Source organism: Hemitrygon akajei, unplaced genomic scaffold, assembly GCF_048418815.1.
Source record: "Hemitrygon akajei unplaced genomic scaffold, sHemAka1.3 Scf000112, whole genome shotgun sequence".
NCBI classification, from domain to species: domain Eukaryota; kingdom Metazoa; phylum Chordata; class Chondrichthyes; order Myliobatiformes; family Dasyatidae; genus Hemitrygon; species Hemitrygon akajei.
The window spans coordinates 364,200-378,754 of NW_027331998.1; the positions used below are offsets into that span (position 1 = coordinate 364,200).

General features: G+C 44.8%; 1 protein-coding gene across 1 annotated transcript in view; it reads right to left on the bottom strand.

Annotated features, from left to right (window-relative positions):
- Window positions 1–14,555, bottom strand: part of LOC140723402 (uncharacterized) — a 45,972-nt gene that overhangs the window by 20,761 nt on the left and 10,656 nt on the right. Inside the window, exons 4-6 of the mRNA XM_073037978.1 lie at window positions 3,300–3,447; window positions 2,863–2,939; window positions 1,012–1,176 (exon numbers count right to left, since the gene is read on the bottom strand). Coding sequence (XP_072894079.1) covers window positions 1,012–1,176; window positions 2,863–2,939; window positions 3,300–3,447 — 390 coding nt within the window. The remainder of the gene's footprint in view (window positions 1–1,011; window positions 1,177–2,862; window positions 2,940–3,299; window positions 3,448–14,555) is intronic.

Sequence of the window (14,555 nt, forward strand, 5' to 3'; positions counted from 1 at the left end):
TTAGACATCCTCCTTCCCTTCTCCCCACCTTTTTATTCTGGCATCTTCCCCCTTCCTTTCCAGTCCTGAAGAAGGGTCTCGGCCTGAAATGTCGACTGTTATTTCCTGACCTGCTGAGTTCCTGCAGCATTTTCTGTGTGTTGCTTTGGATTCCCAGCATCTGCAGAGATTCTCTTGCTCTTTATAAGAGCAGTGTGCAGAAGATAATCTCTGAACGCACAACACATTGAACCTCAAAGTGGATGATCTACAACAGCAGAAGACCGAGAACACTCGTCAGTGGCCACTTTATTGGGTACATATTGATATTGATTCTGATTGACTTCTTCCAATTGTGTCCTGCATTCAGTGTACACAACCCCTATGCTGCAGGAACAAAACACAGATTGGGTAACCATTGACAGAGAGCCCACGTTCAGAGAATCGGTGCCAATCTGCTGTTTTAGTTCTCCATCCCCCGTATCTCTAGCTGGGGTTTTCTGCAGTGATGCAATGAAACCCAAGGCAGAACAACACCTCATCTGAGTTTGATGCAGCCTTGCAAACTCAATAACGAATTCTAGAGCTTCAGATACCTCACATTCCCTGTCCATTCCATCAGTCCCACCTTCTCCAACTAACTCTCCTTCACCATTTCCCCACTCTGAGAAAAGGCCTTGGACTTGGAATGTGAATTGTGTCTCTTTTTCTCTCTATTGATGTTTTCCATCCTGCTGAGAGCATCTAGAAAGTTCCACTTTTGTTTTATATTTCCGGTGTCCAGAAGGTGGAGAGGGACTCTTAATGGTCAGCAGGAGACATCATGGGGTATCCCATTCCCCAGAGAACATTGACTGAAGGCAAGGAGAGGACAATGGAACCCACATTTCGTAGTGAGTCTGGGGAGGAGTGAGGTGGGTGGTGGTGGTGACAGCAGGGCAGTGACTGGAGGACACGGCCTGTGGTTTGAAACATCTCAGAATTTCCCCACATTCTCCCATAGCTTTGCATCAATTTGAAATGAAGACTTACCTGTACAGTACACATATTTACAGCAGGGTGTTGGCTTCAGCTGATACACAAAGAAACGAGTGCAGTTTTTCACCCTGATCTCCTGTTTCCAATGGCAGGTGTTTTTATCCTTGGTGAAGCAGACAGTCTTGGTCACCTCCCCCTCTCCCACGTTGGGATGGGGACCTGAAAGGAGGTGAATAAACACTGTAAAATGTACCCGGTCCAACAGTACAGTGGGGAATGTGAATCAGGACCCACTGTAAATCAGACCGGCCTCAATCAGCGGTGAGCTGCTGCCCTCATCCTTCCCACAGCAGCACCTGGTCCCTGAGACCGGCTCCTATTGAGGAGTAACACACACAAAATGCTGGAAGAAAGAAGGCCAGGGAGAATCTATGGAAAAAATGCCTATGTCTGGCCTGCTGAGTTCCTCCAGCGTTTTGTGTGTGTTGCCCCGATTTCCAGCATCTGCAGATTTTCTCTTGTTTGTCCTACTGGGACTTCCTGGGAGTCCCTGGGGTTTATTTTGGAAACACAAGCCCTTCCCCTGGTGTGACTGATAGCTGAAGACCCTTCCCTACATGAATAATGGCCGATAAAGCTCCAGCCCTGACATGATTGACAACTGGAGAAAACCCATTCCCGATTACTGCCAACTGACAAGGTCCTGCCCCTGGTGTGTCTGACAGCTGGTGAGACCCCACCCTGGTCCAAGTGAAGAATGCAAAGCCAATTCCAATTCATTGTAATATATATATATAAATCAATGTTAAGTCAAACAATTCAAAACCTGAAACTGATCAAACCACCAGAAATCACAATGCGCTTATAAAATTGTAATCAATGATGCATGTTTGAGTTAAATTGAGCCAGACAGAAGATAGGGAAATGGGTGCTATAGCCCAAGTGATTGAAGATTCCCATCTAAGCTTGTCCCATATGCCCACATTTGGCCTATATCCCTCAAAACTCTTCTTATCAATGTACTTTTTCAAGTCTCTTTTAGATGCTGTTAATATACCTGTCTTAACCACTTCTGGCAGCGTATTCCACTTACAGACTACACTCTGGGCGAAAAAATATTTCCCCCTCAGTGTAAAATTATGTCCTCTAGTCCTCAATTCCCCAACCCTGGGAAGTCAGTTTTTAAGATCACCCCTCATTCTCCTACACTCCAGCGAAATAACTCTCAGCAACTCCCCATAGCTCAGTCCGTCCAATCCCAGCAACATCCTTGTAAATCTCCTCTGCACTCGTTCCAGATGAATGGCAGGGTGACTGAAACCGAACACACTGCTCCAGCTGTGACCCAACCATCATCCCACACAACTGCAGCACAACATCCCAACCTCTGTACTCAGTACCCTGACTGACAAAGACCAGTGTGTTAAATGCCTTCTTTGCCACCTTGTCTGCCTGCGATGCCGCTTTCAGGGAACCATCTACTTGTATTTCTCGGTCCCTCTGTTCTACAGCATACCTTACCCTCACTGATCTTCCAAACATTCTACACCTTGCACTTATCAAAATTCCAGTCCCTCATCACTATCGTCCATTCTGCCTTCAACCTTCCCTGCTGAGCCTCAGAAATTTTACATCCACAATTAGCTGATGAATAGTGGTTGTCCTAAGACTTGTACAGCTTGAGAGCCACTTCATAACTGCAATGAGTGGAGTCACTTAAATACCCCAAGGGTAATCTGGAGCACTGGGCAAACTGGGAAACTCCTGGAAACTGGCTCACTCACAGGATGCCATGAAGATCAAGGGTGGGGACCATGCTCTGAGTTATCATGGGAGGAGATCTGATTGTCAGTTTGACCCTTTCCAAAAGTAACCAAGTCCCACTCAAGTAAACTCAGACCCTACCATTCAACCAGCCTGGTTTCTTCCCGGAGCAGCGATGACCACGAACGACCGTCTCGGGTATCTTCCATGCTCCGGAACTGAAACAACAATCAGAGAATCAGTCCCTGAACTAAGGTAGTTAATTCACCCAGAGAAAGACCAGGAATTGGGGCCCATTCTGTCCTGCTCCCTTTCCCCAGTTAATAAAAGGGATCCGGGGATCCCTTTTGTTCTCCCTCACAATCTATCTTCCATTATATTCTCTCTCTCTCTGGAAGGTGGGATCCCCTATATCCATACACTACACAGCCCTGTTTAGTCACTGATGATCCTGGTCTCTGTGCATTTCCCCTTCACACATACACATTCACACTTCCCCCCCCCCCCCCCCCCCCCCCCCGCTCTCCTGTTTACATTCCACTGTGTCCAATTGCTTGGTAATTACTTCTTCGCTTTACCTGCTAAATCTGTACCATTTATCGACAAGGTTGCTGTCAAACTTCCACTGCCCACCAGTGCATTTAGTTTTGGAACAACCCGTTTTCCTCCAAGGCTGGTCCAGGACGGTGTGAGTTTGGCACGGATCACTGAGTGTGGAGTCTGCAGCTGAAAAACAGAACAATGTTTAGTGTTCAGTTCTTGTTCCCCATCCTTTTTCTCTCCTAACCACCCCTATCTGGATTAGAGGGCATGTTCTATAACGAGAGGTTGGACAAACATGGGTTGTTTTGACTCGAGCAGCAGAGGCTGAGGGGTGATCTAACAGAGATTACGAGAGACACAGAGAGAGCAGGCAGATGGTATTCTTTTCCTGAGTTTGCAATGTCGAATACCAGAGGGCATGCAGTTAAAGTGAGGGGCAAGAGTGGGGGTGCCTGGAATGCACTGTCTGGGGTGGTGGTAGAGGCAGGTACGTAATGAACTTTTAAGAGATGTTTAGGTAGACACACGAATCTGAGGGAAATGGAAGCATATGGACATTGTGTAGACAGAAGGTATTGATTTAGTTGGCCATTTGATTACCAATTTAAAAAGTTTGGTACACCACTGTGGGCCAAAGGGCCTGTTCCTGTGCTGTACTGTTCTATGTGCTACCTGCACCTCGCCCTCACCAACCAATAGTCTCCCATTTACTCAAACAGAATTGTATAACAGAATCAGTGAAGCAGTCCCTTTGACCCAAAGGTGGTGACAAATTGGCATATGGGAGGGAGACTGAAAATCTGGTTGAATGGTGCCTTAACAACATTTAGTGTCAGCAAAGGAAAGAACTGATCATCGATCAGTTTTTAGATGTTTCAAAAAGGACAGGGAGGGAAGCAAAAGAGGTGGGGGCGTGGCACTGTTGATCAGAGATAGTGTCATGGCTGAAGAAAAGCAGGAAGTCATGGAGGGATTGTCTACGGAGTCTCTGTGGGTGGAAGTTAGGAACAGGAAGGGGTCAATAATTCGACTGGATGATTTTTTTATAGTCCGCCCAACAGCAACAGGGATATCAAAGAGCAGATAGGGAAACAGATCCTGGAAAGGTGTAATAATAAGAGTTGTCGTGATGGGAGATTTTAATTTCCCAAATATCAATTGGCATCTCCCTAGAGCAAAGGGTTTAGACTGGGTGGAGTCTGTCCCTGTGGCTCAGAAGAGGAAGGCAATAGTGATAGGGGACTCTATAGTTAGGGGTTCAGACAGACGATTCTGTGGACACAGGAAAGAAACTCGGATGGTAGTTTACCTCCCAGGTGCTAGGGTCTGGGATGTTTCCGATCGTGTCCAAGATATCCTGTGGTGGGAGGGAGAACAGCCAGAGGTTGTGATACATATTGGTACCAATGACATAGGTAGGAAAAGGGAAGAGGTCCTGAAAAAAGATGACAAGGAGTTAGGAAGAAAGTTGAGAAGCAGGACCACAAAGTTAGTAATCTTGGGATTACTGCCTGTGCCATGCAACAGTGAGAATAGGAATAGGATGAAGTGGAGGATAAATGCGTGGCTGAGGGATTGGAGCAGGGGGCAGGCATTCAGATTTCTGGATCATTGGGAACTCTTTTGGGGCAGGTGTGACCTGTTCAATAAGGATGGGTTGCACTTGAATCCCAGGGGAACCAATATCCTGGCGGGAAGGTTTGCTAAGGCTACTGGGGAGAGTTTAAACTAGAATTGTTGGGGGGTGGGAACTGAAGAGACTGGGGAAGAGGAGGTTGACTCACAAACAGAGGAAGCTTGTAGACAGTGCGAGAGGGAGGATAGGCAGGTGATAGAGAAGGGACACACTCAGATCAATGGTTTGAGATGTGTCTATTTTAATGCAAGGAGTATTGTAAACAAAGCGGATGAGCTTAGATCAGTACTTGGTGATATGATATGGTGGCCATTACGGAGACTTGGATGGCTCAGAGACAGGAATGGTCACTTCAAGTGCCGGGTTTTAGTTGTTTCAGAAATGATAGGGAGGGAAGCAGAAGAGGTGGGAGCATGGCGCTGTTGATCAGAGAGAGTGTCACGGCTGCAGAAAAGGTGGATGCCATGAAGGGATTGTCTACGGAGTCTCTGTGGGTGGAAGTTAGGAACAGGAAGGGGTCAATAACTTTACTGGGTGTTTTTTATAGGCTGCCCACTAGTAACAGGGATATCAAGGAGCAGATAGGGAAACAGATCCTCGAAAGGTGTAATAATACCAGAGTTGTGATGGGAGATTTTAATTTCCCAAATATCGATTAGCATTTCCATAGAGCAAGGGGTCTAGATGGGGTGGAGTTTGTTAGGTGATTTTAAATTGCAGCAAGAGGCGGAGAGGGAAGAGGTAAAAGAAGCTTGGAGAGAAGCTTTTTTTTAAAACTGATCGCGGCAAAGAGGCTAGACTGCGCAAGCACGTGAAAGTTGGCCCGTGAGGCAGCGGGAGAATTTAAAAAGCAAGCAGAGGCTGAGTACGAGCTTCACTCCAGGTGAGGTAGGGCCAGGTAAGCTCCTTTAATTAATCTAATTAAATTAGGAGTAGGTAATGGAGGCAGCAGTTAGGGCAGTTGAGTGCAGTATGTGGGAAGTCCCTGATGACCACACCTGCAAAAGGTGCATCCAGCTGCAGCTCCTGACAAACCGTGTTAGGAAACGTGAGCTGCAGCAGGATGAACTTCGGATCATTTGGGAAGCAGAGGCAGAAATAGACAGGAGTTTCAGGGAGATAGTCACCCCTAGGAGTCAGGAGACAGGTAGTTGGGTGACTGTCAGGAGAGGGAAGGGGAGTAGACAGGAAGAGCAGAGCACCCCTGTGGCCGTTCCCATCAACAATAAGTATACCATTTTGGATACTGTTGGTGGGGACGACCTACCAGGGACAAGTTGCAGTGGTTACGTCTCTGGCACCAAGACTGGACCCTCAGCTCAGAAGGGAAGGAGGGAAAAGAGGAGTGCAGTAGTGATAGGGGATTCGATAGTTAGGGGGACAGATAGGAGGTTTTGTGGAAGAGATCGAGAATCCCGGATGGTCTGTTGCCTCCCTGGTGCCAGGGTCCACGATATTTTGGATCAAGTTCTCAGTATTCTCAAGAGGGAGGGTGAGCAGCCAGATGTTGTGGTCCATGTAGGGACCAATGACGTGGGTAGGAAGAGTGAGGAGGTCCTGAAAGGTGAGTTTAGGGAGCTAGGTGCCAAGTTAAAGGACAGGACCTCTCGGATAGCAATCTCAGGATTGCTACCAGTGCCACGTGCAGGTGTGTTTAGAAATAGTAAGATAGCGCAGATCAACACGTGGCTGAAGACATGGTGCAGGAGGGGTGTGATTGGCAACTAAATATTCCTGGATTTCGTTGCTTCAGGTGTGATAGAATCGGAGGGACAAGAGGGGGAGGTGTTGCGTTGCTTGTCAGAGAAAATATTACAACAGTGCTCTGGTAGGATAGATTAGAGGACTTGTCTAGGGAGGCTATTTGGGTGGAATTGAGGAATGGAAAAGGTGCAGTAACACTTATAGGGGTGTATTATAGACCACCTAATGGGGAGCGAGAATTGGAAGAGTAAATTTGCAAGGAGATAGCAGATATTTGTAGTAAGCACAGGGTTGTGATTGTGGGAGATTTTAATTTTCCACACATAGACTGGGAAGCCCATACTATAAAAGGGATGGATGGTTTGGAGTTTGTAAAATGTGTGCAGGATAGTTTTGTTGCAGCAATACATAGAGGTACCGACTAGAGAAGGGGCAGTGTTGGATCCTCTGTTAGGAAATGAAATAGGTCAGGTGATGGAGGTATGTGTTAGGGAGCACTTCGGGTCCAGTGATCACAATGCCATTAGTTTCAATATAATTATGGAGAAGGATTGGACTGGATCCAGGGTTGAGATTTTTGGTTGGAGAAAGGCTAACTTTGAGGAGAAGCGAATGGATTTAGAAGGAGTGGATTGGGACAATTTGTTTTATGGGAAGGATGTAATAGAGAAATGGAGGTTATTTAAAGGTGAAATTTTGAGGGTACAGAATCTTTATGTTCCTGTTAGGTTGAAAGGAAAGGTTAAAAGTTTGAGAGAGCCATGGTTTTCAAGGGATATTGGAAACTTGGTTAGGAAAAAGAGAGATATATACAATAAATATAGGCAGCATGGAGTAAATGAGGTGCTCGAGGAATATAAAGAATGGAAGAAGAATCTTAAGAAAGAAATTAGAAAAGCTAAAAGAAGATACAAGGTTGCTTTGGCAAGTAAGGTGAAAATAAATCCAAAGGGTTTCTTGAGTTATATTAATAGCAAAAGGATAGTGAGGGATAAAATTGGTCCCTTAGAGAATCAGAGCGGACAGCTATGTGTGGAGCCGGAAGAGATGGGGGAGATTTTGAACAATTTCTTTTCTTCGGTATTCACTAAGGAGGAGAATATTGAATTATGTAAGGTAAGGGAAACAAGTAGGGAAGTTATGGAAACCATGACGATTAAAGAGGAGGAAGTACTGGCGTTTTTAAGGAATATAAAAGTGGATAAATCACTGGCTCCTGACCAGATATTCCCTAGGACCTTGTGGGAGGTTAGTGTAGAAATAGCAGGGGGCTCTGACAGAAATATTTCAAATGTAATTAGAAACGGGGGTGGTGCCGGAGGATTGGCATATTTCCCATGTGGTTCCATTGTTTAAAAAGGGTTCTAAGAGTAAACCTAGCAATTATAGGCCTGTCAGTTTGACGTCAGTGGTGGGTAAATTAATGGAAATTATTCTTAGAGATGGTATATAAAATTATCTGGATAGACAGGGTCTGATTAGGAACAGTCAACATGGTTTTGTGCGTGGAAGGTCATGTTTGACAAATCTTATTAAATTTTTGGCAGAGGTTACAAGGAAAGTTGACGAGGGTAAAGCAGTGGATGTTGTCAAAATGGACTTCAGTAAGGCCTTTGGCAAGGTTCCACACGGAAGGTTAGTTAGGAAGGTTCAGTCGTTTGGTATTAATATTGAAGTAGTAAACTGGATTCAACAGTGGCTGGATGGGAGATGCCAGAGAGTAGTGGTGGATAACTGTCAGGTTGGAGGCCGATGACTAGTGGTGTGCCTCAGGGATCTGTACTGGGTCCAATGTTGTTTGTCATATACATTAATGATCTGGATGATGGGGTGGTAAATTGGATTAGTAAGTATGCAGATGATACTAAAGTAGGTGGCGTTATGGATAATGAAGTAAGTTTTCAGTTTGCAGAGAGATTTAGGCCAGTTAGAAGAGTGGGCTGAACGATGGCAAATGGAGTTTAATGCTGATAAGTGTGAGGTGCTACATTTTGGTAGGAATAATTCAAATAGGGCATATGTGGTAAATGGTAGGGCATTGAAGAATGCAGTAGAACAGAGTGATCTAGGAATAATGGTGCATTGTTCCCTGAAGGTGGAATCTCATGTGGATAGTGTGCTGAAGAAAGCTTTCGGTATGCTGGCCTTTATAAATCAGAGCATTGAGTATAGGAGTTGGGATGTAATGTTAAAATTGTACAAGGCATTGGTAAGGCCGAATTTGGAGTATTGAAGATGTTAACAAAATAGAGAGAGTACAGAGGAGATTTACTAGAATGTTACCTGGGTTTCAGCACCTAAGTTACAGGGATAAGTTGAACAAGTTAGGCCTTTATTCTTCGGAGCGTAGAAGGTTGAGGGGGGACTTGATAGAGGTATTTAAAGCTATGAGGGGGATAGATAGAGTTGATGTGGATAGGCTGTTTCCATTGAGAGTAGGGTAGGTTCAAACAAGAGAACATGAGTTGAGAGTTAGGGGGCAAAAGTTTAAGGGAACACGAGGGGGAACTTCTGTACTGAGAGAGTGGTAGCTGTGTGGAACGAGCTTCCAGTAGAAGTGGTAGAGGCAGGTTCGGTATTGTCATTTAAAGTAAAATTAGATAGGTATATGGACAGGAAGGGAATGGAGGATTATGTGCTGAGTGCAGGTCGGTGGGACTAGGTGAGAGTAAGCGTTCAGCATGGACTCGAAGGGCCGAGATGGCCTGTTTCCGTGCTGTAATTGTTATATGGTTAGGTATATGTTCAGGAAGGTTTCCTGACACAATATGTAGATAAGCTTACAAGAGGAGAGACTGTACTTGATTTGGTATTGGGAAATGAACCTGGTCAGGTGTCAAATCTCACAGTGGGAGAGCATTTTGGAGGTAGTGATCACAATTCTATCTCCTTTACAGTAGCATTGGAGAGAGGTAAATTGGAAGCTTAAATTGGGAACAGAGGTTCTCAGGGAAAAGTACAAAAGAAATGTGACAAATGTTCAGGGGATATTTCTGTGGAGTTCTGCAATGGGACGGGGAAGGTATGGTAGGGTACAGGAACTGTGGTGTACAAAGGCTGTGATAAATCTAGTCAAGAAGAAGAGAAAAGCTTACAAAAGGTTCAGAGAGATAGGTAATGTTAGAGATCTAGAAGATTATAAGGCTAATAGGAAGGAGCTTAAGAAGGAAATTAAAAGAGCCAGAAGGGGCCATGAGAAGGCCTTGGCAGGCAGAATTAAAGAAAACACCAAGGCATTCTAAAAGTATGTGAAGAGCAAGAGGATAAGAACTGAAAGAATAGGACCTATCAAGTGTGACAGTGGGAAAGTGTGTATGGAACTGGAGGAAATAGCAGAAACTTTACTTCTGTATTCACTATGGAAAAGGATCTTGGTGATTGTAGTGCAGACTTGCAGCAGACCGAAAAGCTTGAGCATGTAGATATTAAGAAAGAGGATGTGCTGGAGCTTTCTGGTGATGATCTTTGCATCATCAATGAGGTTCCAGAGGATTGGAGGGCTACAGATGTTGTTCCTTTATTCAAGAAAGGGAGTAGAGATAGCCCAGGAAATTAGAGACAAGTGACTCTCACTTCAGTGGTTGGTAAGTTGATGGAGAAGATCCTGAGAGGCAGGATTTATGAACATTTGGAGACGTGCCTTACGTCTGATTGAATTTTTTGATGATTTGACTAAACACATTGATGAAGGAAGAGCAGTAGATGTAGTGTATATGAATTTCAGCAAGGCATTTAATAAGGTACCCCATGCAAGGCTTATTGAGAAAGTAAGGAGGTGTGAGATCCAAGGGGACATTGCTTTGTGGATCCAGAACTGGCTTGCCCGCAGAAGGTAAAGAGTGGTTGTAGACAGGTCATATTCTGTATGGAGGTCAGTGACCAGTGGTGTGCCTCAGGGATCTGTTTTGGGACCCTTACTCTTTGTGATTTTTATAAATGACATGGATGAGGAAGTGGAGGGATGGGTAAGTTTGCTGATGACACAAAGGTTGGTGGCGTTGTGGATAGTGTGGAGGGCTGTCAGAGGTTACAGGGGGACATTGATAAGATGCAAAACTGGGCTGAGAAGTAGCAAATGGAGTTCAACCAGATAAGTGTGAAGTGGTTCATTTTGATAGCTCAAATATGATGGCAGAATATAGTATTAATGGTAAGACTCTTGGCAGTGTGGAGAATCAGCGGGATCTTGGGGTCCGAGTCCATAGAACGCTCAAAGCAGCTGCACAGATTGATGCTGTGGTTAGGAAGGCATATGGTGTATTGCCCTTCATTAATCGTGGAATTGAATTTAGAAGCCAAAAGGTAATGTTGTAGCCATATAGGACCCTGGTCAGAACCCACTTGAGTACAGGCAGTCCCCGGGTTACGTACGAGTTACGTTCCTGAGTCCGTCTTTAAGTCGGATTTGTACGCAAGTCGGAACAGGTACATCGGTATTATTTAGCGTCAGTTCGTCAAATATTTGTCTTAGTATATAGGATATATTTTACCTTTCTATGCATATAAAACACTTAAGAAACGTATGTATTCCAATAATTAAACCACTGCGCTGCTTAGTAATAATTGTATCTTTCATCGGGGCAGGGCCTTTCACATGCTCCGTTATTCTCACTTTATCCGTTATCCTTTAAAATTGTTCCGATCGTTGACTGACTGTAGCCTAACGCTTTTCCAATGACCGATGGCGTTTCACCTCTTTCCAAATGCTTTATTATTTCCACTTTACTTTCAATCGCAATCGCTTCCCGTCAATGGAACAGAAACACTGCGGGCGGCGGGTCCTGAGCTCCGCCAGCTCCCGAGGTCCACTGGGTCCTAAGGACCACCGCACTGAGACAGGCTGATTGGGACAAGTGGGGGCTGTGCTGGGTTTAGGTATTTGATCCTCCACAATATTTCGCGTGGGAATTTAAACTGGAGGTGGCTGTGTTTTTTTTATGAGGTCGAGGTGCGAGCTCAGTATCAACCCGGCACGGATGGTACGTGAGTCACTGGATCGACATCAACCCAGCACGGGAGCGGTCTGTCACTGGATCGAACTTGGGAACCCCGGCACTGATCTCACAGCGCCACCAGCTGACCGAAACCGGGGGGTGGGTTCAGGGTGAATCTTACTAAGAAAAGTTTAAGCCAAATACAAAGTTAAACACTGAACACAGTGTCAAAGGCAATGACTTAAAATGGCGGACAGCGTCGCGATCTGACTTAAAGTGGCGGACGGCGTTCTCCTTCCTTGGTTCGTAAGTATGAGTTGTCTGTAAGTCGGACGTTCGTAACTCGGAGACTACCTGTACTGTGCTCAGTTCTGGTCACCTCACTACAGGAAGTATGTGGAAGCCATAGAAAGGGTGCAGAGGAGATTTACAGGGATGTTGCCTGGATTGGGAAGCATGCCTTATGAAAACAGGTCGTGTGAACTCAGCCTTTTCTTCTTGGAGCGACGGAGGATGAGAGGTGACCTGATACTAGGTGAGTGTAAGCGTCGACACGGACTAGAAGGGCTGAGATGGCCTGCTTCCGTGTTGTAATTGTTATATGATAGAGGTGTGTAAGATGATGAGAGGCATTGATCGTGTGGATAGTCAGAGGCTTTTTCCCAGGGCTGAAATGGTTGCCACAAGAGGACACAGATTTAAGGTGCTGGGGACTAGGTACAGAGGTGCTGTCAGGGGTAAGTTTTTTTACTCAGAGAGTGGTAAGTGCATGGAATGGACTGCCTGCAATGGTAGTGGAAGCGGATACGATAGGGTCTTTCAAGAGACTTTTGGATAGGTACATGGAGCTTAGAAAAATAGTGGGCTATGGGGAAGTCTAGTAATTTCTAGGGTAGGGACATGTTCGGCACAACTTTGTGGGCCAAAGGGCCTGTATTGTACTATAGGTTTTCTATGTTTCTATGACTACAGGAGGAAGGAGCTAGAGGTCCATGAGTCAGTCCTCATTAGGGGATCAGAGGTGGAGACGGTCATTAACATAAATTGCCTTACATGTCTTGGGACCAGCATGTCAGTGGCATCACAAAGGCGGCACAACGGAGCCTCTGCTTTCTTAGAGGACTGCGTAGATTTGACACATCAACTAAAACTTTGACGAAAGTCTTTTGAACAGTGGAGACTACCCAGATTGATTGCAACATGGCTTGGTATGGAAACCCCAATGCCGAGGAATGAAAAAGTCTACAAAAGTAGTGGATACAGCCCAGTCCATCACAGAAAGAGCCCTCCTTATCATTAGCACTTCCACAAGGAGCAATGACACAAGAAAGCAGTATCCATCATCAAGGATCCCCTGCATACAGGGCCTGCAAAATGACAGATGGGATTTAACGTAGACAAGTGTGAGGTGTCAACACTTTGGGAGGACAAACCAGGTTAGTTCCTACACAGTGAATGGTAGGGCACTGAGGAATGCAGTAGGAAAGAGGGATCTGAGAATACAGATCCATAATTCCCTGAAAGTGGCAATCCAGGTAGAGAGGTTTTGGCACATTGACCTTCATAAATCAAAGTATTACAATCTTATGTTTGAGTTTTTAAGATGACAGTGAGCCCCAGTTTGGAATATTATATGCAGTACCGTCACCCACCTACAGGAAAGATATCAATGACCGAAAGAGTAGAGAGGAAACTTACAAGGATGTTGCTGGGACTGGACATCCCTGAGATAACTGAAAAGGTTGCAGAGGTTACTACTTTACTCTCTTCAGCATAGGATAATGAGGGGAGATTTGATAGTTACACAAAATTAAGAGTATAGTAAGGGTAAATACAAGCAAGCTAAGGGTGAAAAGTGAAATGTTCAAGGGGAACGTAAGGGGGAACTTCTTCACTCAGAGGGTGGTGAGAGTGTGGAATGAACTGCGAGCAGAGGCAGTGGATGCAGATTTGACTTGAACACAAAAGAAATTTGGATAGGTACATGGATGGAGTTGTGGAAGACTATAGTTCCAATGGTATTCAGCAGAACAATAGTTCGGAATGGACTAGATGGTTCAAAGATCATGTTTCTGTACTGTAGTGCTCTATGACCCCATGACTACAAGATGACTAAATATTGAGGGACCCCCCACCATCCAAGTCATGTTCTCTACTCACTGCAGGTGGTAGGAGGGGGTGAGAGAGGATTCAGAAGTGATTGTTGGACTGAAGAGGGTTCTAAGATAGATCGCTGCTGCTATTTGAAACTGTTTTAGCACCAGGTTCAGGAACCATCATTACCCTTCAAGTATCAGGCTCCAGAACTGGCATGAATGAACTCAACTTGAGCTGATATCACAAACCAAAGGACTCACTTGCAGGGACTCTAGACCTCACGCCTTAGTATTATCTATAAGCAGCAGCCTCTCCAGACTCTGGATTGGGGATTGCCAAACATTACGTGGATTTTCTGGTGTAGTCTGTTTTGTCATGTGCTTTTGTGATATCATTCTGGAGGAACGTTGTCTCATTTTTTAACTGCATTGCAGTTGTGGTTTCTAAATGGCAATAAACTGAATCTGAATCTATCTGTCATTGTATTTCCACACTTTGTCTCAGTTGCACGTCGGTTGTTTGTTATCTTTGTTCGTGTATAATTTTTCATTGATTACATCTGACATTTTCTCTTCAGCATAAAGAGGAGAAGGTTGGGGTGGGGTGTGGTGAGAAAGAATTCAGAAGTGATTATTGGACTGAAGAGGGTTCCAAGATGAATCAGAATCAGGTTTAATATCACCGGCATATGTTATGAAATTTGTTGTTCTGCAGTTGCAGTATGGATGCAATACATAAAAAATACAAATGGGAATATACATGCACCCATAGATTAAATTAAATAAGTAGTGGAAAAATAAGAGACAAAAAGAAGTGAGGTAGTGTTTATGTGTTGGCTCATGGACCATTCAGAAATCTGATGGCGGAGGGGAAGAAGTGGCTCTTAAAAGTTCAAAGTACAATCTATTATCAGAGTACAT